Source organism: Cotesia typhae, unplaced genomic scaffold, assembly GCF_013202065.1.
Source record: "Cotesia typhae breed Kobodo isofemale line unplaced genomic scaffold, CoteBio_Ctyphae scaffold_13, whole genome shotgun sequence".
NCBI classification, from domain to species: domain Eukaryota; kingdom Metazoa; phylum Arthropoda; class Insecta; order Hymenoptera; family Braconidae; genus Cotesia; species Cotesia typhae.
The window spans coordinates 2,872,823-2,894,149 of record NW_027423774.1 but is presented as its reverse complement, the minus strand read 5'-3'; the positions used below and the strand labels follow the sequence as shown (position 1 = coordinate 2,894,149).

The following is a 21,327-nucleotide window of genomic DNA, read 5'->3' as shown; positions in this document are numbered from 1 at the left end:
AAGAGACGTGTTGGGGAAGGCGGCTAACTCAGGACATGCGCAAACTTATTAACATTCGTCACATCAATCACCTAAAATAATAACAATTAAAAATTATTTATTAACTATAAATAAAAAAAATAATCTTTCATTAAATTAAAATTTATTTACTATTTTCTATGAGTTATTTATTGTCGGAAAATATTGCTAGTGATTACAGATTATTTAAAAATAAATGTGCTTATTTTTTTTTTTTTCTAATTATCTCTGGTAAGTATAAAATTTATAAAATTATAAATTGTTTATTTTAATTTTAAAATATTAAATAATTGTTCATTTATTATTTAATTTTTAGGCGAGATCGTGATAAAACATACGCGGAATTTATCGGAATTGTTTTAAATACCTCGGAGTTCTTAGAAGCTAAGTATCGTCTTACTTACATCATTAAATAATACTTATTATAAATAATATTAAAGATACGAACACGCGTGAGTGTATTATCTGTTAAAAATAAAAGTTATTGTAGGTAAGTATAAAATAAAATTAAAAAAAAAAAAAAACTAATAATCGATGTGTCATTAATACTTTGGTTATCATTAGATTTACCAACGCAATCATAAATGTCTTTTGTGTAATAATAATAATAATAATAATAATAATAATTAATATAAATGTTTTAAGTATGTACATTTAAACGAATGCACTTTTGCTTTTGATTTATGCTATTAAATAAAACTAGTTAAAATAAAGCTCAGAAAATCAGTCGATATATCAATTACGTTGTTAATAACTACTTTGTTTTTATAATTGAGTAATGTTTATGTCAATAATTTCAATTGTTTGCGATATTGAAAACATCAGATCTCACAGTTTGTTCTTTAATTAATAATCACATATTTTTTTTTTTTTTTATTTAAAAATTTATGGCGGTAAAAAAATTTTATAAAATCATTTAATTCAAAGAATTATTTTTTTTTTTTTTTAAATAAAATTCAAGATATTATTATAACTAAAAAAATTTTATTTTATCAAAAAATATTTTTTTTTAATTCTTTGAATAAAAAAATGTGCTTGATTATTTTTAATTTAGCATATTAAAAAATTTTTTTTTAATTTAAACTACCAATCGAAATTTATCAAATAATTGTATCACATAATATAAATATAAAAATCGTCCCGTATTAAAATACAACTAATCTTTAATAACTTAAAATCAATACTAAAAAATTCGTCAATCTGCTCCTTTCATAATCTCTAGCGCCAAGATTTTTGCCGCAAAGTTAAAATAAAAATTCATAATAACTAATTAAAATTTTTTATATTATGGCAAAAATAATGATCCTAAAAAATTTTTTTTCAAATTAAAGTTCAAAATTTTAATTTATAAAAAAAATATAACCGATGTTTTTTTTTTTTAAGATCAATAATTTTAATAATAAGATTCATAATTATCGCAAAATTTGAACCTTTTATTATGAATCTTAATTTTGTAATTAAACAACATTTTTTTTATAAATTAAATTTTGAAGTTTTGGTCAAAAATTTTTAAAATAAAAAATTTAAAGGATTTATTTTAAAATTACGGCAAAAATTTAGTCCCTAATAATCACTAACCCACATATAATTCCTAAAAACTAAAATCTAATTTAAATAACAGTATCTTGATAAGCAGGAGGTCCACTTAAGACAAATTGCCGCTGACTTTGTCTGACAATATCAGTCCTATTTGGTACTTGAGGGGTAGCTCTGATCCCGTGATAATTGCTGTAACTGGAGCGCGCACTGGCAGGTCTGTTGCTGTAAAGATCGTCATGATCATCAGCATTGTTGAGACTCTGAATACTAGTCTGCTGAAAAGTGGGATTGCTTTGACCTTGCCACTGCATGTTGCTGCAGCTGGGTTCAGGCTGCCAGGAATCCGCGAGTTGTCTGGTGGAGCTGGCGGCATTGCTGTCCCAGCAAGTCTGAGCAGAAGCCGCGGAACTCGAAGCCAGATTGGTGATGTTAGAGTAATTGGGATCTGGAGTCCAGAGAGTTGGCGAAGAAACAGCCATGTTCACCGCCTCAGGCTGCCACTGTCGTTCGCGGTCCCAGGTAGTCGCGATCCTGTCGTAGTTGAGCGTTCCCTGGGACAGGGAGTTGACATTCTGGTTCGTCAGCGGACTCGGCATCGTATTGGCGTACAAACTCTCCTGCTGCTCCATGATGCGGTTCACCGGGTTCTTTCTTCTCGTCGTCGACTGTCGGACTGAGCTACGTCGGTTGCTGGATCTCCGAGTTCCGTCTCGGGAAATAACTGATCGTCGCTTTACTCGTCTTGGCGTCATCGGCTTGGGAGACACTTCATCCTGAGGCGGTGGTTCTGGTTGTGAGTACTCTATACTGTACAACGGGCGAGTCAACTTTTTCCTTTTGTTAATTCGTGCTACAAAAAAATTATTTTTTTATGTTTTTTTTTTTTTTTTTTTTTTTAAGATTACACTACTTAATGCTTTAACAAGTCAGCCCACGGAAACCAGTTAGAAGATAATGATAAAAATATAGAAGGGTTTAGAAATAACAAAAGCCAAGCGAATTTACTGTTTGCAATTGGATTGTTTATTTTATTTTATTTTTTTTTAAATTTCTTCCTAGTATAAAAGATATATTTTATTTTTATAATCTTAACTTATAATTATTTTATTACTATTATTAATATTATTTATTAATTAAAATATAAAAGATTTAGACTCTAAGTAAATGCAGTATGAAAATAATCTTATAAAATACATTCAAAAAAATATATCTCTGATTTGTGATGTCATTCAGATAAATTATTGCGAAATTCAAACAATACTATTGCAACAAGTTTGTTCTTTTTTATTTATTTATCTTAAATGTCAAGAAGAAAAAACTGCTGAAAAATTTTAGAATTATTTTTGATTTTTCTATCAGTCTGGAATTTCTTTCATTAATTAAAATATTAAAAAGAAATTTTTTTTTTTTCTTAAAAATTATTAAAATATTGAAGATAATAAAAATGAAAATTAAAAAAAATTTCAGCAATTTTTTCCCTATATTTTTATAAAAATTCAATTTAAAAAACTAGCAAGTCAGTATTATGAAGTAAAAAGTCATTCAGCACCATCCAGTTTAACATATCACAGTACATACAGTAAGTCTATTAGTCATAAGAGAAAAATAAAAAAAAATAAAAAAAAATAATAAAACACCAACCACACTTGCTGTCAAGCAACACTAGGAAATAATTATTAATAATTAATTAATAATAATAAAATCATAAACCATTTCTAACTACAAATAATTATAAATAATACTTGATACAATAAAATGACAAAAGAAGCGGTGACTACTACCAAATTCTTTGGCTAACTAAATAAATAATTCCGCTATCATGAGCAAGGTAAGACTCTAATAAATAAATCGGTTACATTTAATTCAGCGATTAAAAAAAAAATATTTAATTTTTTTTGACAAAATAAATATTTATATAAATGTGTATATATTATTACAAATAATATTTTCACAGCTTGCTAGCGTACAAAGACAAAGGTCTGCTGTCTCTGGCTCTGTTGTTGTCATTATTATTATTAATATTAGAATTATTATCAGATGGCAAAGTATTTTGGCCCATTGCGAGGCGCGGATCCGAGTAAAAAGATCTCAAGGGTTGTTCGCGCACGTAGTCGGTGAAAATTCTGGGCCTAAATGAGTTCCTATTTGTATTGTTATTAAAATGACTACTACTGTGATGATGATTATTATTATTATTGTGGGGAGTTTGTGAAGAAGCGCGAGCCCTCCTGAGAACAGGAGATACGACGGGGCTGTAGGCAGGCTTGTAAGGCCGGTTGTTTTTTTCGAATCTGAGTTTAACCGAGCTTTCGAGAGAGTCGTAGTCGCCGGCGGGTGGTGAGATAGGTCGGTGCAAGTGGTCGAGTGGATTTGAGTAGTCGTTATAGCAGTCGAGGTTGTCGGCGATCCGCGTGGCGGCACTGCTGCTCTTGGTACTGCGAGCCGTATCTCCCTGGCCCATCATCATCATCATCGTCATCATCGAGGGCTTAACGACACCGACGCGCTGCTGTGATGACTTATAGTCGGTATTATGACTTACAAGGCTGGGTGGTTTGTCCACCCCGTACTTGGGAAGCGTCGTGTCACGGTATACCGAGGATGAATTGTTAGAGCCGGTTGTGCCTCGTGGGTAGCTTTGGTAGTTTGGATTTGACTGAGAGTAAGTAGTGCTTGCTGGTGGCAAAGCCGAGTAGCTAACGTACATCGGGTGCAACGGAGTATGACCCGCCAAACCAAAATCACCACCTCCCACAAAGTCAACTGAAAATTTTAGTCAACGTACCAGGGTATTAGATATCAATTTGCTTTGATTTTTACACTTTACTTTTTACACGCGAATTTTTTTGTTTTTTGTTCATCTTATTTTTTTTTCTTTTTGTTTATGGTATTGGCTTTTGTCAATCTACTTCATGCTACGCATAATGCAATTTTTTTTTTTTTTTAAATCTACTTGTTATTTTTAAATAATAACACGAGAAATATTTTATTGATGTGTTATTTGTATTTATTTTTTTTTTAATGTTTATAAATTTTATCAAGTGTAATGATGTCATATTATTACTTTTATAAAGTAAATTAATTAGTTATTGAAAACTGTCATTTGTTCACGTCTCTGATTAACCCTAACCGCTTAAGGGATTTAAAGAAAAATTAAATATGTTATAAAAAATGGTAATTAAATTTTTGTAATTTTCAGAAAAGTATTTTTTTTTTTTTTTTTTTTCGTGTAATAAATAAGAAATATAAAGATAAAATAGTTAAAAATTTAATAGCCATTACCATCATGCCACATCTAAAGGAGATCTTTAAATGAAATATACGTAGAAACTTACCAGAAAGGAGGATCAAATCCACCAATAAAATCGACTGAAGGATTTTAAGATACATGATAGTGGCATGTAGGAATGGTAGTTACCAATTTTGCGTGTGAGAAAAAAAAAGTGATAAGCAGTGAAATTAGATACCAATTTAAAGTATTAATACATAACTAATTTAATAATTAATAAGTAATAATTGTGTCTATAACCGCCCAATGACTATCACCTTAAATGAAAAATGAAATTAGCGGGAAAATTTGGACTAATGTATGAATTATTTAAGTGGCATTGATTCAATACTAAAGATATGATAATAATTCTGGCAGAGAATTCTAATACTTACAACTGTCATCCTCTTCGAGGAACGCACGGCTCAGACAGATTCCACCGACTATGGCCATAAACTAAAATAGATATTTGTTGTTTTATTATAGCGATGACAACACTCGTGTTGTTATACATAATAATAAGTAATTTAATATATTATGAAATGATTAATTTTAACGAGACGATTGGGACTTACGGCAAGCAAACACTGTGTTGACGCGTGCAAGATTTCGATGGTCTCATATTTTAATAGGCAGTCGGTGACGTTTTTAGGCCGCGCTGGTCGAAGCAATTCCGGCTCGATGATGTCGTAGATCGGTTTGCAGCCCGGGCCGTTGACCTGCCACCAGGAGAAACTCCCCGTTCCCAGGTTCAAATAGTCGTCGCGCTGTTTTTAAAAAACGCAGTTTTTAGAATTAATTGTTATTTTTATTCTACGCATATATTAGGACACCCCTGTCTTATTTAATTAGTCATGATAATGCTACCTGATAAATGATAAATGTTATTGTTAATCATAGTTACCGTATTTAGTGATCCGGCTTCTAGGTAAAAGCATATGCAAAATATATTCCATCCTAGCCATAGTATGTCCCATATACAGTACTGAAATTATTTTTAATTATTATTTTAGTATTTTTATTTAAAATTATTTGTGTTTTTATTTAAATATTTTTAACGATACTTAAAAAAAAATTATTTGTCAATATAGAAACACATAGTCCTTAATTTACAAAAATTACTGCGCGTGACATTTTTTAATATACAAAAAAATTATTTTATTTTTATATTTAGACTCCGTAATAAATAAAATGAACCATATCCAATTAAATATATCAAAAACCTCGTCAAAAATATTTAAACATTTTTTATTAATCAATTTTTTATTCACAATAATCAACAATAAAAAAAAAATATTTTGCATATCAAAAAGTATCTAAATAAAAACCTAAAGAATTTTTCTCTGAATTGAAATGTATAAAAAAAAAAAAATAAATAAAAAAAGAAACAAACTTACCGATATTATATATTTAGGCCTGTACTGAAAGGCTCCAAAAAAACCAAGAATAACAAAAATAATGTTAAAAAAGTTGAAGAGTATCGGGGCCCACATAAACCCCAGAAAGTCGAACACCTGGCGTTCTATCGTTGTTAGCTGTAAAAATATAAATAAATACACTCGAGTACAAGAATATAAATTTGACACAGTTATAATAGTCATTTATACATGTATATATATTCAAATTCATATTATCTAGTCTAACAGTAATAGTAATAAAAATAATAATAGTAACAATAATGTTAATAAGAATGTTTCTAGTAATAACCGTAACAATGATACATTTTACAGCTTTCTCAATTTATATCAATTGTACTCTTCTCATACGCCACTCACAGGCGACATTTATTTCGTCTTGATAATTAATTCGATCAGAGTAATTAAGCCGTTACGTAATTTATCTCTTGCACAATAAATAAATAAATTAATCAATTTTTACTGGAATAAATTTAACAAATAAATAACTTGCAGATTATTTATTTAATTTAATTTATTTTATAATAAAACAAATAACGGAGGGCTGTTAGATTTTTATCAATAAAAAAAAATAAATAAATAAACAAACTCTAAAATAAAAAAAATGAAAAATCTTTGATCTGTCAAGTGTCGAGCTAAAATAAAACGGATGCAAGCAATAAAAGCATTTATTAAATATTTAACATACTCTAATACTGTAGTTAGCAATTTATGATAAGCTATCATGACTTATTACAATTTTTTTCGACACTTATATTCCGTGAATTTCAAAGTATAGTGACCATGAAATGATATCACTGATACTAAATGACTCAATGAATAAAATAAAAACAATAATCATAATTATAGTGGTATTAAAATGTGGTATTACGAGTAAAACCTGTCTTCGTCTAGAATAAAAAATTATATTTATTATTATTATTATAATATCGAGAGTAAAAAATATCTTGTTACACTTACAAGTTGCAGAGTACATATTGTCAGTAAAAAATGTCTTCTATTGCAAATTCCCATGTCATTATTTGGACGGACGTAAGCAATAATAAGGGTAAGGCAAAAATAAATGGCCCACGTGTATGTGACTAATCACTTCACTTGTTGGATATATTATAGTAATGGTAATGATGAGTCGACTCAAACGTTGATTGTATTGTTACAAGTAAAAGTGTGAATCGAATTTCGTAGAGCATCACGGTGCTCCAGAGCTTCGGTTAGTATAGTAGGTAGTAAACAAAGCCACTACTCGGATACGAGAAGACGATAGGTATTATCCAAGCTGGGCATATCACTGTACTGTGTGTACCTGAGTATCAAGTAGATATTTAGTAGTTGTTTTATTATTTAATTTTAATTTAATTTATTTTTAATATTTTATCAACTAAGTGATAAATGAAATGAAAGCAGTGACGCCATTTTAGACAAACGCACTTACTCAAACTCCTGGTTTATTCTATTCTCATGCTCATGAGTAACTGAGAGAAATATCCGTGATATCCGTTCACTGAGCCACATTATACATACACAGGTCACGAGATAGCTATGTAATATGCATACCAATGAAAATGACGACTGGGTGATGCCTGGCCTGTACTGGGGCTAGGCTGGGGAGCAAGCAAGCTCGCTGCTGTTTGCTGTGTGCTACTATGACTATGTACTAGTCTTGTATGTTGTAGACAGCAGACGTATAAACGTATAGTAGATACGAATTGAGAATACGAAAGCACCCGAGCTGGCTGCTGGACTTCTCTATTAATTCTATTCGTTTACACTCGTATTCACTACTCAGCTTGCTGCAATACACGCAGATATTTTATTTTAGTTACTATTAAATGTTTCTACTACACTGTTACATTGTGCTAATGTTTTTTTTTTCTTTACTTTACCTGTTTGCTGTTGTGTTACCTGTAGGTAGATGTAGACTGACCGGCGAGCCAGTGCTGCCAACTGCGGACTGACTCTCACACACGTCCTGGAAACCTGGAATAAGGTGCAGAAATTACAAGGAGAGACAAAGAGCAACAAGTGCGGTCAGCTCGCGCATGCGCGAATAATTGACAGCTGAAGTTACATACGGGATATTAACCTATTAAACACCTGAATTTTGATTTTTTTTTGGTATTTATTTTAAGGGAATTTTTTTAAGAAGAAATTTTGTGGGAAGAATATTATAATTTAGTAAATAAAAATTTTTTTGATTTTTAGATTGATTTTGTGGAAAATTTAATGAAGAAATTAAAATATGACATTAAAGTTAGCTGTCACTTGAAAAATTTTTAATTTCATTTAACAATTTAATTAACTCTAAAAAATTATTTTTAAAAAATTGCATTTTTAATTTTTTCAAATTTCTACATGTCAATTTTTTTTTTTACCATAATTTATTTGTTATCAAAAGTTCTAAAAATTATTAAATATCTACTAAATTAATTTTCATTAACTGCAATTAATGCAATTTTTTTTAACAAATTTATTTAGTAAAAAAATTAAAAAATTGTCTTTTAAGTGACTTTGGTTAACTTTAATGTCATAATTAAAACTTTTTAATACTAATTTTTTTGAATTTGTTAATATTTTTAATTTTAAAAGTAATGTAAAAGATTGAAGACAATTTATTGAAATTTTATTTGAGAAGAATATAAAAAAACATTAAAAGAATAAATTTAATATTAATAAAAAATTTATAAATTAATATTTATTTCATTTTGTAAAGAAATAAAATTTTGAAAATTTAAACATATTGTTCAATGTTGACAGTTTCCATGGAAGCAATAGAGGTTCTATAACGCAAGCAATTAGTCACATCTTTATTCAGCTGGGCGTAATGAATACTCGGATTAAAGCGTCTCTTACTCTAGAGTCTTGTACACTTAGAAAGTTACATGTTGAGTAGAATTAAAACTGAGTAAAAAAGACTCTTTGAGATGTGACAAGAGTTGTTAAGTGAAAATGGTACTGAATGGACTATTTACTTGAAAAACGCTCTCGGTAAACTTTTAACGTTACATATAAAAATTTTTTTTACACTTCATTGAAGACCAAAACTGTTAAATTTCCTAAAATCAATTTTAATACAGAATTTAAATAATACATCATGTCAGTAGAATGATAACAACTCGTGGGAACTTAAATACTATTTATTTTATAAAGCATGAATAACAAATTTATTGCTAAAAGATTTTCGATGAAATACAACCGCTGAAAAAATGTAAGTTTCTTGCCTTGACATTAAATGTTTAAAAATTTTTATATATTAAATATTAGACTGGAATTTATAACTTTTCAGCGAACAAAATGAGGAAGACCGTGACCGCATTATATCAGTAGTTCTAAGAATGTTTAAATAAAGCGAGCAAGCTGAATGCGCAGTCGCAAAAAATTAGCAAATTATATTTAGCGATCGATGATAGATTAAACGACAAACGTCAGAGTTGTTTAGTTGATAAATTGTTTTTATATTTCTTAGCAGTGACTTTATTTTGTTAGCAGAGCTTTATGTAAGACACAAGCTTTTTTTTTCTCTTTATTAAAATTAATATTTTGCTTGCTGTTCACGTTTTTCGTGGTGAAAAATTCATTTTTTAAAACACGGTAAAAATGATAAATTGTCAGTGACAGTTTTAAGGAATTTATTATTTCCTGTACAAATAAAATTACTAGCGTAAGATTTAATATGAAAATTCTCAGCACGTTGATGAGGAAGATATTTATAAACACGGAGATCGTCAAAGTGGAGGGAAGAAATAAAACAAAGGGAACTTCTGAAGAGGTACAGTACACAATATTACACTATGAGAAGAATATAATAGTTCAATTATCACAATAATAATAATAATAATAATAATAATAATAATAATAATATTATTAGTAATAAAAATAATAATAATATTCGTAGGTACGGATCGTCTAAGGTCACCGGAAGGCACGTTCACCGTGCATAAAATATACGGGGATGGAAACTGTATGTTCCGTGCGATAAGTTTAATTCTTTGGGAAACCGAGGAAGAACATCGCTCTCTGCGTACTCTGGTTGTTCACCACATCATGGATCACTGGCGAGATTACGCACCGTATGTTTTGGCCGAGTGGGGAATAAGCCGACCCGAAGATTATCTCGAATACATGAAGCACGAGGGGGTGTTTGCCAGTGAACTTGAGTGCATCGTCGCCACCAAAATCTACGGCCTCGATTTGTCCATTTACCGCAGGGTTAACGAGGTTGATGTCAAGCGGGTCTTTTACAACCGCGTGCAACCCAGTCGCGGCACTGCGCGTCTTCTCTTCACCGGGCGCTCCGACAGCGGGCACTACGACGTCCTTTATCTTGATCCATAAATTATTTCATTACAAAAACACTTTTATTTTCTTTTACAAGCAAATTATTATCTAAATTATTTATTATACAAAAATAATGTTCTATTATATTTACATAAATTAATATATATGGTTAATTTTAAATATTTGTTATTGCTATTGTTATTATTAAGATTTTGTTATTTTATTATTTTTATTTATATTTCTATGTATGTAGTTTTTAGAGGTCGTCACATCCGTGGGTATAAATCCATCGCGTGACAATTGTGATTATTTTGTGGATTGCACAACTAAAAATAATACAATACCAAATTAAGTTGGATAAATTATTTGTTTGTTTTTAAAAAATAATACAAATAACAGAGCAGGCCAAAAAAGTTTCTTTTTTTTTTTTTTTTTAGTCTGTGGAATTTCTTTATGAATCAGCAGACATCTGATAATTTATGGAAACTTTTTTTTTTTATTTAAAAAATTTAAAAAAAAATTTTTTTAAGCGATTAAAAAAATTAACCAAAAATATCTAACAATATTTTTAAGCACCTGCTACTTGTATTTATAAATTAAAACAATTATACCTGACGCAATAGAGCGTTGCCGAACACCAGGTAGCTGATAGACAACATTGATCTCTACGCACCGCTTGAACCACGTCATACGCAACCTTCTCCTCGCTCTGTCTAATTAATCTGACAGAATAATTACAGCGATTACATTAATGTAAGTAAAAACTACATCTAAATATATATTATCTGAATAATTTATTTTTATTCTCATTAGAAATACCTTGGATCGGCCTTTGGTGCGACGGTCATGAAATTTAAATTTCCGCATCTGCTTCCAAACGCGTGACCCAAACTTTCCATCAAGCCTGTCAATAAATTGATTATTTAATTAGTAAATTTTCTTACTAATCATAGAGTAATTGTATTGATGATTGTAATTACCAGTAATTGCAGCTCGGGTACCCAAATAAGCGTCGTCTGTAGAAACTGTAGGTGTCACTCCCACGATATGGGCCTTCTGTTGATGATACATCAGTGGAAGAAAGGCGAGAACGGTCTACAATTGAGAAATTTTCATTAGAAATAATAATAATAATAATAATAATAATAATAATAATAATAATAATAATAATAATAATAATAATAATAATAATAATGAATAAATGATTAGAAGAAGAACTAAAAACTTACCCAATAGTGACTCATCAGAGTATTATTGACAGTGTCGAGAATATTTTGATTAGAGTCACCTGCGCATGTAACAAGTATGTCAAGTGGTCCTATTTCATCTCTAACTTTCTGAGCAACGTTACGAATTGAGTTTCGGTCCCAAAGATCGCAGGCGTAGGCGAAGACCCTGCTCTTGAACTCGACGACATCCTGTTTCCTGTGCTCCGGGCTGAGACTCTGGATCGCCGGGTAGTTGGCTTCCAGCTCGCAGGCCGTAGTTCTCACCAGCTCGAGGTCATGGTCAACGCAGACAATCGTACACCCGACTCTTATAAATTCCGTGGCCAGACACCTGCCCAGAGGTGAGGTCGCACCTGTTACCTAGAAAATTTTAAAATATAATATTAATTCATTTTTTACAAAAGATGAGCTCACACGTCTGAGCTGATTTTAATCACAATAGATTTTATTTTAGAGAGGTCGTTAAATGGGAATTTTTTGTTTCACTCAAGGACATGCGACTAATTATAAAGACTCCTGAGTAAGGAGGTCGAATTTAAAATAATTATTATTATTTTATAAAAATAGGTTTTTTAGTAAATTATTTTTTACCTGGTTTTAAATTTTATTTTAGAGAATATAAATGTTTTATTTAGTAAAGCGATAAAATAGATTTAATTCTCAGGAAAAAATCGGCTAAAGATCTGTTTGATTTTAATATTTTAATAGTTACCTAAATTACAAACGGAAATGAGTCGAGGCTAATATGGTAATTTCCAAGGACGTAGAAATGTATAAAAACAATGACTATATACAGAGTTCTCGGAAATTAATTATACATTTTTCTCTGTTGTAAATTGAGGTAATTACTAGCAGACTTTAAAATATTTTTTAAACCAGTAAAAGTAGTTTCAATTACGTAATTCATTCACTTAAAATGCCAAATAATTTTTAAATTAAATCTTGGTCAAAATTAACCGACTACTTTCATGAGTTAAAAATCTATTCTATTGCATTTTTTTCATTGATAAATATATGTTAATACATGTAAAAATATTTTTTTCTTGAATTATTTTTCCATCAACTGTTGGATGAATAATCTTCGAAAAAAGATTTGATAAAAAAAACCTACAAATTTTTTATCGCATGTTTAATAAAAAACTATTTTCTATTTCTTCTTTGAATTTTTTTAGTTAACTTGTATCTTGTAACTCTGGCAATAAATATTTCTTCCTACCAAAACAATATCTCCAGTCAAGTCCCGCGGTGGTTTAGGTAAAAGTGATTTAATAATCCTAAAAAAAAAAAGCGTTGTAGACAGCAACATTCCAATGAAAAATTCAGCCAGCAGGTAAAGCCAAGCAATAGAAGAAGGACTGCCCATCCTCGAATTCGTAAAAACTTCTTCTTTCATTGGTACCATGGCTTCTGTGGGTCCGAAAAAAATAAATAGTTGTAATTAATTTATAATTATTACAAATTATGATTTTCCAAGTAGAAAAATTAACAAAAAAATAAATTTATAGCCAGAAAAAATATTAAAAAATTTACAATTATCTTCACAAAAATTTGCTTTTTATAAATTTTGGTAAAATATATTTTTTTTTAACACTGTACAATTGCATACACAAATAGACGCATTAATACAGATGTAAAAATAAAAATAAATGTAATTATTTATCCAACAAATAGCAAGTAATTAATGACAAATGACTAATCGACTCTTAGATAAAACAAAGGCCACTCCGGGCAATATTGAATCGTCATCGTCAGGGTAGTTAATTTATTTATTTGCTCAATACTTTTTGCGCCGAAACTGTAATTATCTTGCTTAGAAAAACCGGGTAAGACTTTAGACTGAAAAAATTTTAAGTACCACTTGAACAAGTATGAAGTATATACTGAAAATGATTATTAATAAGTACAGTATAAATTACAAGCTAAGACTAGGACCAGGTTGTGATATAACATATAATATCAATTAACTATTTTTTTTTATTTTTAGGTAAATGATGCGACTGCCTAGGTCGTTAATTATCGAGGAAAATAATTAAATTAGCATTTAAATATTAAGAAAGATCGGCGATACGGGTTTACGCTGAACAGCGTTGCGGTCTAATGGCTACCTGCAGAAAAGCGCACACCTTTTACCGGCAGTAACTTTGTTTCACATTATTATACAATAAACTCTCTGCAATATAAATCGACGTAACTATTAATATGTTCATTTCTCTTCTGCCTAATGCGATACGCGATTATATCATCGTGAGCGGTATTGGCAACGCGGATCGTGTCCGTAGACAATAAAAAGAAGGGATAAAATATAAAAGTTTTATTTATTTTTTGATTATCTCATAATACCTTAAATATATACTATAATTTATATATTTATATGTTTTTATATATGTATACAACGATATGAAGGAAGGAAATAATTTCCATTTATAAGAGACTTAAAAAGTTGTTTTGAGTAAATATATGTGACCATGTTTGCAGCAAATCCAGATATTTTTTATCTCCAATACTTGTTGGTAAAATTTATACAGTGACAAATAATTCAGAGCGTTTATATATTATGAAATTCATGTGAACGCGGAAGTTTATTTGATTACTAACTATCGAAGTAGCTTAAGATAAAATTAATGAGAATTTGCGATGATTTATTATTATTGCTTATTATTTTTATGACACGTGTATAGTCACTAATTTACAGTTTTTGTCTTACCGACTTTTTTTATTAGAATTAATTTTTTTTTTTTTACTCCATAAAAGTATTATTTATGAAAATGAGATTATTGAGTCATCAAATCGATTCTAAAAACCATTTAATTTTTTTTAAACTTACATTAAACTATCGCTTATAATTGACTATATAATTATAGACTTTTTACTTCGAAAATTGCAACAAGACACATAAAATTACAACTAAAATTAAAATCTTAAGATACAGTTTTATGAATATTTATGCTTATACAAAAAATATTTTTAATTTATTTACATAAAATAAAGATATGTTATGAACCTGCTCAGATTTTTGATTTAGGTCATTTTTTTTTAATTCATTCCTACATTTTGCAATTTTATTTATATATTATTACTTAATAATTTTCTTGTTTCAAAAAATCGTCGGTTCACCTTGACTTACTAAAAATTAATTTTTTTTTTAAACCCAGTATATCAACTTTTATTCTAAAAATTGAATAATGCAAAATAAATATTAACTCGTGATAAATTATAAAAAAAATTGACTAGTTTAAATTACAATTATTTTAAATCTTCAAAAATTACTTATCTATTAAATAAAATTTCTGTAATTATTTACAAGTGGGGTCAAACCTATTTTTGGCTAAAAAATAGATCAATTGATGGATCATCATAATTTTTTTTTTTAATTGTTCATAATTTTATGTATTTTTCAAAAAAGAAAAATGTATCAATACATTCATGTATCAAATACACATGTATCAAAAAATAGAAATTTAGTTTAAAAAAATGAAAATTAAAATCGTTGACCCTACTCGTAAATATTTACCAAAATTTCTACTCATTTTTCATCAATTCAACTAGACTAAAAAAAAAAAAGTTAGAAATTTTTTTCTACCATTCTATTGTTCAAAATTTCTTTGACTAACTAAAAAGCGGTAGCCATTCAAATCCAGTATTGTAATTTGATAAAAAAGAAATTTAAAATGTTAAGTGCCGTCGATTTTTATTGAATTAATCTCGTCTGACAGCTCCTGAAAGCAAACGTTTTGTATAAATTTATTTAACCAGTAAAATAATCTATCAAAAACCCAAATTGACCCATTTAGCCTCCAGAAGAAACTGTGGTAACAAACTGCGTAAATAAAAGTAAATCCACACAAAGAGAAACCACGTTAGCCAAAAATTAGAATCATAAATATTCTCTGATGTGTACTTTGACTTTCTCTTCACACCGGATGATGTTATCCTCTCAATATTCATCCTTACATTTTCATAAGTCGTTACACAATGGCTAACAATTAAACGCATACATGGGCAGATAAGCACATACAATTTAATCGATGTTACTCTATAATTAAATTTCATGTAACCATTTATTAAAAAGACATTTTCGATAAAGAATTAATGTAATCAATTCTCATATAACATATTGACGAACTAATTGGTCAATTACACTTAAGAGACTTCCACGTTTTTTAGTCATTTTGTTTCCATCGAACAGACGTCATTCAAGTGTCTAAGCATTTGGAAAAAAACAACACTAATTATTGTTCAAATAATTCCAACTTGGTGTTAGCAAATAATTCAACACAAACACGGAAGTTTAAGCGTGTGACTCGCATTGTGTAGTCATACCTTCTTGGCACTCAATACAACTAATACATTACTTACAGACAGTCTTTAGATAAAATTTATCAAATTATGTGTTTCATTTCACGCATGACTGTCTTCTTGTTCAGTGATTTGATAAATAATAATGATCGCATGTCAGCTTCAATTTAAATCTATCTGAATATAATTTTACCGATTCTTGGTTGTAAGAAATCAAAACAAATAATTATTTAAGTTGTAATTTTTTCAGTTTTTTGCAATTAGTTTTTTTTGTAAAGAAAAAAAAAATGTCAGACGTCAACTACTTCAGACTCATAAAAAAAGTCGATTTTTCTTGGAAATTTAAAAAAACTACTTGAAATATTAAATTTATTCTACTCCAAAGGAAATCATTACGAAGAACGACAAAATAAAAACAAAATTAATTATACTACATAAGAAGACATCTTATCATTTTTTTTTTTTTCGTAGTAAAATTAGTACTAGAAAATTATTTCATTTATAATTTTTCAAAATTTACTTTACAGTAAATATTTGTTAAAAAAAAATTCTTGAAAATTTTTAGATGTCTTTAAATTTCAATATAAATGTTTTGATTTTTTCCAGCCAGAAATAATTAAAGCGACTCATTCAAATATCACCAAATGTGTAAATTACAATTACGAGTTATTGACATATTTAATTAATATTTTTAATGATAAACTAGGTTTAGAAAATTACTTCAAAAAAATAGCATTTAAAATTTTTCAGAGTTTCTAAAAAAGATAAAATTTCTAAAATTATAAATTGTTTAAAAATATTTTGTCTAATAATTTATTTGTAATAAAAAAAAAAAAAAAAAAAAAAAAAAAAAAGAATGTCAGATGTCTTCTGATTTCATTAGCATTATAATTTATTAGTTAAAAAATTTCTAAAAATTATCAGACGTCCCTCAATTGGAGTATCATATATTTTTACTAAAAAAACTGATTTATATCTTATGACATTTAATTTAGAAGTCACTTGACCATTTTAAAAATTTTTTTTAATAAATAAATTAGTCAAAAAAAAAAAAAAATGATTTTTAAAAAAATAGCATTTTCAATTTTTTAAAATTTCTACATGTCAATTTTTTTTAAAATATTAAAATTAGCTGACAGCTGTCAATTTTTTTAAAATTTTGTAACAAATACAATTTAAAAATTTTCACTAATAATTTTTTTTAATTTTTACATGTGGAATTTTTTATAAATTTTTTTTCATAATAATTTGATTGCTACAAAATTAAAAAAAATTTTTTTTTTTTTGCTACAATTTATTTGTAAAAAAAATTTTTAAAATTAAAAAATATCTGCTAAATCAATTCTGATTGATATCTTACCTTAGACAGTTCTGGAACTAATGCAGTATCAGAAATTGCAGTATCCAACAAATCACTTGAATATTTGTCAAGAAGAAATGCGTCACTAAAACTGAGATGAATGAAGATAATGCGTGAAGAATGTTTATATAACTTGTAATTAAGTTGCCGAGTGATTGAAAGCGCGCAAGGTAAATAAATAAATCTTTCCACTCAATTGCCTCAACGTCCGATATCGGATTAAGCGTCAAGGCAGCCAGGAGCCCACTTCCATTCCCGTCTACGCTCGCGACTAAACAACCAGTCTAAGTCTAGAGACACTGGTGAGTTCTCGTGGTTGGCTAGTGTAAGTAGTGAGAGAGACAGGCTTGAACTTGACTGCACGAACTGAGCGTGAGCCTCCATCCTCCTGTTCGTGTCCATTCAGTCAATCAAGGTTATTTATCTCGACGGTTATCAATCCTAGCACATGCTCGGCATCCAACTGCTGGAGTGGCCAGCTCCTCCACGTTCATGTGCTCTTGTCAAGAAATAAATAATAAATATATTTATATTTACCTGTAATAATAAAGTTGATAGATTAGGATGTTACGTCAGAGTAGGTTTTTAAATATCTCGGTAATTTAATGGTCGGAAGAAATTATTTTATTTCATTAACTATGTCGCGAATTATAAATTATAGTTCTGATCTTTGATTCCAAATTTTTTGTCTTTAATTTTATTTATTTTTATTTTTTTTTTTTAGATTTATTTAATACTTACATGGAAGGAATATTAGATTCTGGTTAAAACCAGACGATGAGCGAACGCTGATCTTTAAAATGAGTCATCGGGATCATTGAACTGCAGAAGGTAAATGGGAGTTGATAACCCACCCTCTACTCTCTATGACTCAGCTCTATGAATGGATTTTTAAATTAAAAAAATTTTTTAGCAGTTCATTGTGAAAAGTATCATGTAAATTGATTGAGGCTAAAAATCAAAAGTTTAGAAAAAAACGTAGGCTGTAAAAAATTAATGTGGTGTGAAAATTTATAAAAAATTTAAAAAAATTTTGTATGCCACTAATTTTAGTAGACAATTAAAATTTTTTTGATTTTCTTTTCTTAATTAAATTAATACTGAAAAGAAATTTTTTTAAAATTGCAATAAGGTAAAAGACTCAGTTATTGATACTTGCAATTTAATTTCAATTAATTAAAACAAATCAACTCTGATAAATTAATAAATATAATTTTTTAATTATAAATTTTAAGATAATTGGTTTCTTGAGAACATTGTATTTTTTTTTTATTAGACTAAAATTACAAGTGTCAATAACTGGGTATTTTACCTTAATAATTTTTCAAATATTCTACATGTGAAATTTTTTTTTTTTTTTTTTGATAATTTATTTAATTAGAAAAATCTTAAAAATTGTTAGATGTCTGCTAATTTTATTTTCATATAATAATAATTTTTAATTATTAAACTATTTAATACAGTAATATATAAGTAATAAAAAAATAAAGTATTTTAAAAAATTAAATTTTTATAAGTTTGTTATATAAATTTATGTACATTTAATTTTCTAATTATAAAACTAGTATGTTAAATATCTATAGTGATCAATGAAAAATAAAGAAATTCATAGATTAAATGTCGGTTGTTATGATTTTATTTAGTAAGTGCTGTTCTATTCTTGTAGATTTGTTTCGAAGCGAAACCGGATTCTAAGAAACTTATTAAAAGTCTCCACGTGCTTCCAAAACCGGCTATTAAGTAACATTTTCAAATCCGACAACTACAAATTTGTTACGCTGTTGAAAAAAATCATTTTCAAACCACTAGTAAATGTTTTACTTAAACAATAATCTCATTACAGACTTCAATAAAATAAATTTAAATGTTTTAATAGCACGCTAGCGATTGTGTCAATGAAAAGTAGTAGAAAAACTCTAATTATCATCTATTAATAATTCATTACAACTATTTATTAATAATTGATGGTTAATTAACCGCCTTTAAAAAATTTACTTAATGTTCTATTGTATCTTCATTAAAATCTAAAATATTAACAAATTAAAATTAAAAAAATTATTTCACAAATTTTATAAAATAATTATTATTCGATATACTTTTACATTTAAGATTTTTTGTCGAGTTTAAAAATTATTATAAAAAAATAATGTGCATTAATATTAATTTTGAACTGTAAAAAATATTATTTTGGTCTGTAAAAATGTCAGCGACTAAATCACCGTTTAATTTTAAAATATCCTTGAAATTGACTCTGAATCATGGTAATTTAAATATTTGAACACTAAAAAATTTTTGGTGACATCAACTTGTAATAAAATAACTATAATCATTATTAAATTAAAAATATAAATGTTATTTAATAATTCTAGTTGGTAAATAACGTATTATTTACAGAGAACTTGATTTACTCGTTAATTTTTAAAAGAAATTACTATTATATGCATAAATGCGACACCAATTTACTAATAACAATGTAAATATGTTTTTTAAATACAAAGTGCTATCATTTGCACACTAAGAAGTTCTTACACATAATAACTATTTAACATGAGTTTTATAAATTGACAAGGTGATCAACTGTTATGTCCTCGACTGAATAAACTAAGTAGAAACCGATTTCTCTGGTTGAATATTTATAATAATAAATTATAAATATAAATAAAAAATAAATAGTACAATAGTTTAAAGCTGAACTAATATATTCGAAACTAAAACTAAAAATAAAATAATATATTCCTAAAAAAATTACCATTCATCGCTTTGCGCCTATTGTTTTGAATTATTGTTTAGAATTTCACCATACAATGACATAAAAAATACTTTGCAGTGACTTATTTATCAACTGCTTAGAGTTTATAATCTACTGTCTATTATTTATTATTTATTAGACATCATACAAGTAAAAGCAATTAAAATTTAAGTACACATCACGTTTATGAGTGAAAATAATTGTAAATTTTCTCAACTCACAATAAATTTCAATATCTTTGAGAAAAATTTCATTTATAAACTTTTTAAAATATAAAGTCGTAATTTTGGTTTTACAGCTTAGTTACTTCATCAAATATTAGTATTTTTTTTTTTTTTTTTTTTTCAATAAAGTACGGTGATTGTAAAAGTTTAAGTACTCTCGTTTATTCACGCCAGAAGTCTGAGCAGTGATAGTAATAAATAATACACTGTACTTTAATGATAAACGATAAATAATGTAATTCAGTAGGTGAAGCGAAACAGAACAATCTCCACCCAGAGATTGTTTACTTGCAATTTTTTTTAATAAATTCAACTGATTTTTCTGTAAGCGCAAAGCAATTTGTAATGTTAAACTAACGCTTTATTTTATTATGCAAAGTCTATTATATATTTAACATTATTATAATATAATGACTCGCACTTACGTGTAACAGTTTTAAAAACTGTCTATTTATTATGGCTAATTCGCTACGAACTTTATTACAGTATTGAATTCAAAATTATATCTTGCAATGTTATTCACTTTAGCAGGGATTATTAAATAAAAGCTATTTGTAATTAGAGTGTAATTTGTTTAAATTATCTTATTTTTTACTTATTGATTTAATTTAATCTAATTATTTATCGTAAAATTTTTTACGATTAAATAAACTGCATATTATTTTAACTGAACTTTTTATAAATTTCATTGAACACTTTTTTTCCAACCTTCATTGAAAATGATGTATTTTAACTAATTACAAAAGATATAATTATTTGAATTAAATGTAGGTCGTATTTAAATTCATATTTATATTTTTATTACTGATAATTAACAAATGACCTTGTATCTTGTGAACTATTAATATTTTTAAAGATATAAGCTCATCCCGATGTTACACTCATCAAGATCTTTCATTTGAGTACCCACATAAATTTTTCATATATTTATATATATTATATATATGTATATAT

At 27.7% G+C, this 21,327-nt stretch overlaps 3 protein-coding genes across 6 annotated transcripts; 1 reads left to right on the top strand and 2 right to left on the bottom strand.

Annotated features, from left to right (window-relative positions):
- Positions 1–64: 64 nt before the first annotated feature.
- Positions 65–8,421, bottom strand: Nkain (sodium/potassium-transporting ATPase subunit beta-1-interacting protein). Of its 2 annotated transcripts, none has more exons than XM_074253764.1 (7): positions 7,673–8,421; positions 7,201–7,543; positions 6,223–6,360; positions 5,730–5,810; positions 5,401–5,592; positions 5,221–5,281; positions 65–2,407 (listed from the first exon to the last, which is right to left on the bottom strand). In XM_074253764.1, the coding sequence occupies exons 2-7, from the start codon at positions 7,252–7,254 to the stop codon at positions 1,629–1,631; spliced, it is 1,305 nt and encodes a 434-aa protein (XP_074109865.1). In that variant the 5' UTR covers positions 7,255–7,543; positions 7,673–8,421; the 3' UTR covers positions 65–1,628. The 2 variants fall into 2 exon arrangements, with proteins under 2 accessions (XP_074109865.1, XP_074109864.1); XM_074253763.1 differs by lacking the exon at positions 65–2,407 and adding an exon at positions 2,699–4,320 and having other exon boundaries at positions 7,673–8,365.
- A 607-nt stretch (positions 8,422–9,028) lies between these two features.
- Positions 9,029–10,695, top strand: LOC141534424 (uncharacterized). 2 transcript variants are annotated; one of them, XM_074253770.1, is made up of 3 exons: positions 9,029–9,445; positions 9,524–10,006; positions 10,133–10,695. In XM_074253770.1, the coding sequence occupies exon 3, from the start codon at positions 10,201–10,203 to the stop codon at positions 10,570–10,572; it is 372 nt and encodes a 123-aa protein (XP_074109871.1). In that variant the 5' UTR covers positions 9,029–9,445; positions 9,524–10,006; positions 10,133–10,200; the 3' UTR covers positions 10,573–10,695. The 2 variants fall into 2 exon arrangements, with proteins under 2 accessions (XP_074109871.1, XP_074109872.1); XM_074253771.1 differs by having other exon boundaries at positions 9,029–10,006.
- LOC141534421 (retinol dehydrogenase 10) lies at positions 10,574–17,647 on the bottom strand. Of its 2 annotated transcripts, none has more exons than XM_074253765.1 (7): positions 17,401–17,647; positions 12,961–13,151; positions 11,745–12,104; positions 11,496–11,610; positions 11,335–11,419; positions 11,127–11,237; positions 10,574–10,841 (listed from the first exon to the last, which is right to left on the bottom strand). In XM_074253765.1, exons 2-7 carry the CDS (start codon positions 13,144–13,146, stop codon positions 10,772–10,774), a joined length of 927 nt encoding a protein of 308 aa, XP_074109866.1. In that variant the 5' UTR covers positions 13,147–13,151; positions 17,401–17,647; the 3' UTR covers positions 10,574–10,771. The 2 variants fall into 2 exon arrangements, with proteins under 2 accessions (XP_074109866.1, XP_074109867.1); XM_074253766.1 differs by lacking the exon at positions 17,401–17,647 and adding an exon at positions 15,325–15,839.
- Positions 17,648–21,327: the final 3,680 nt, after the last annotated feature.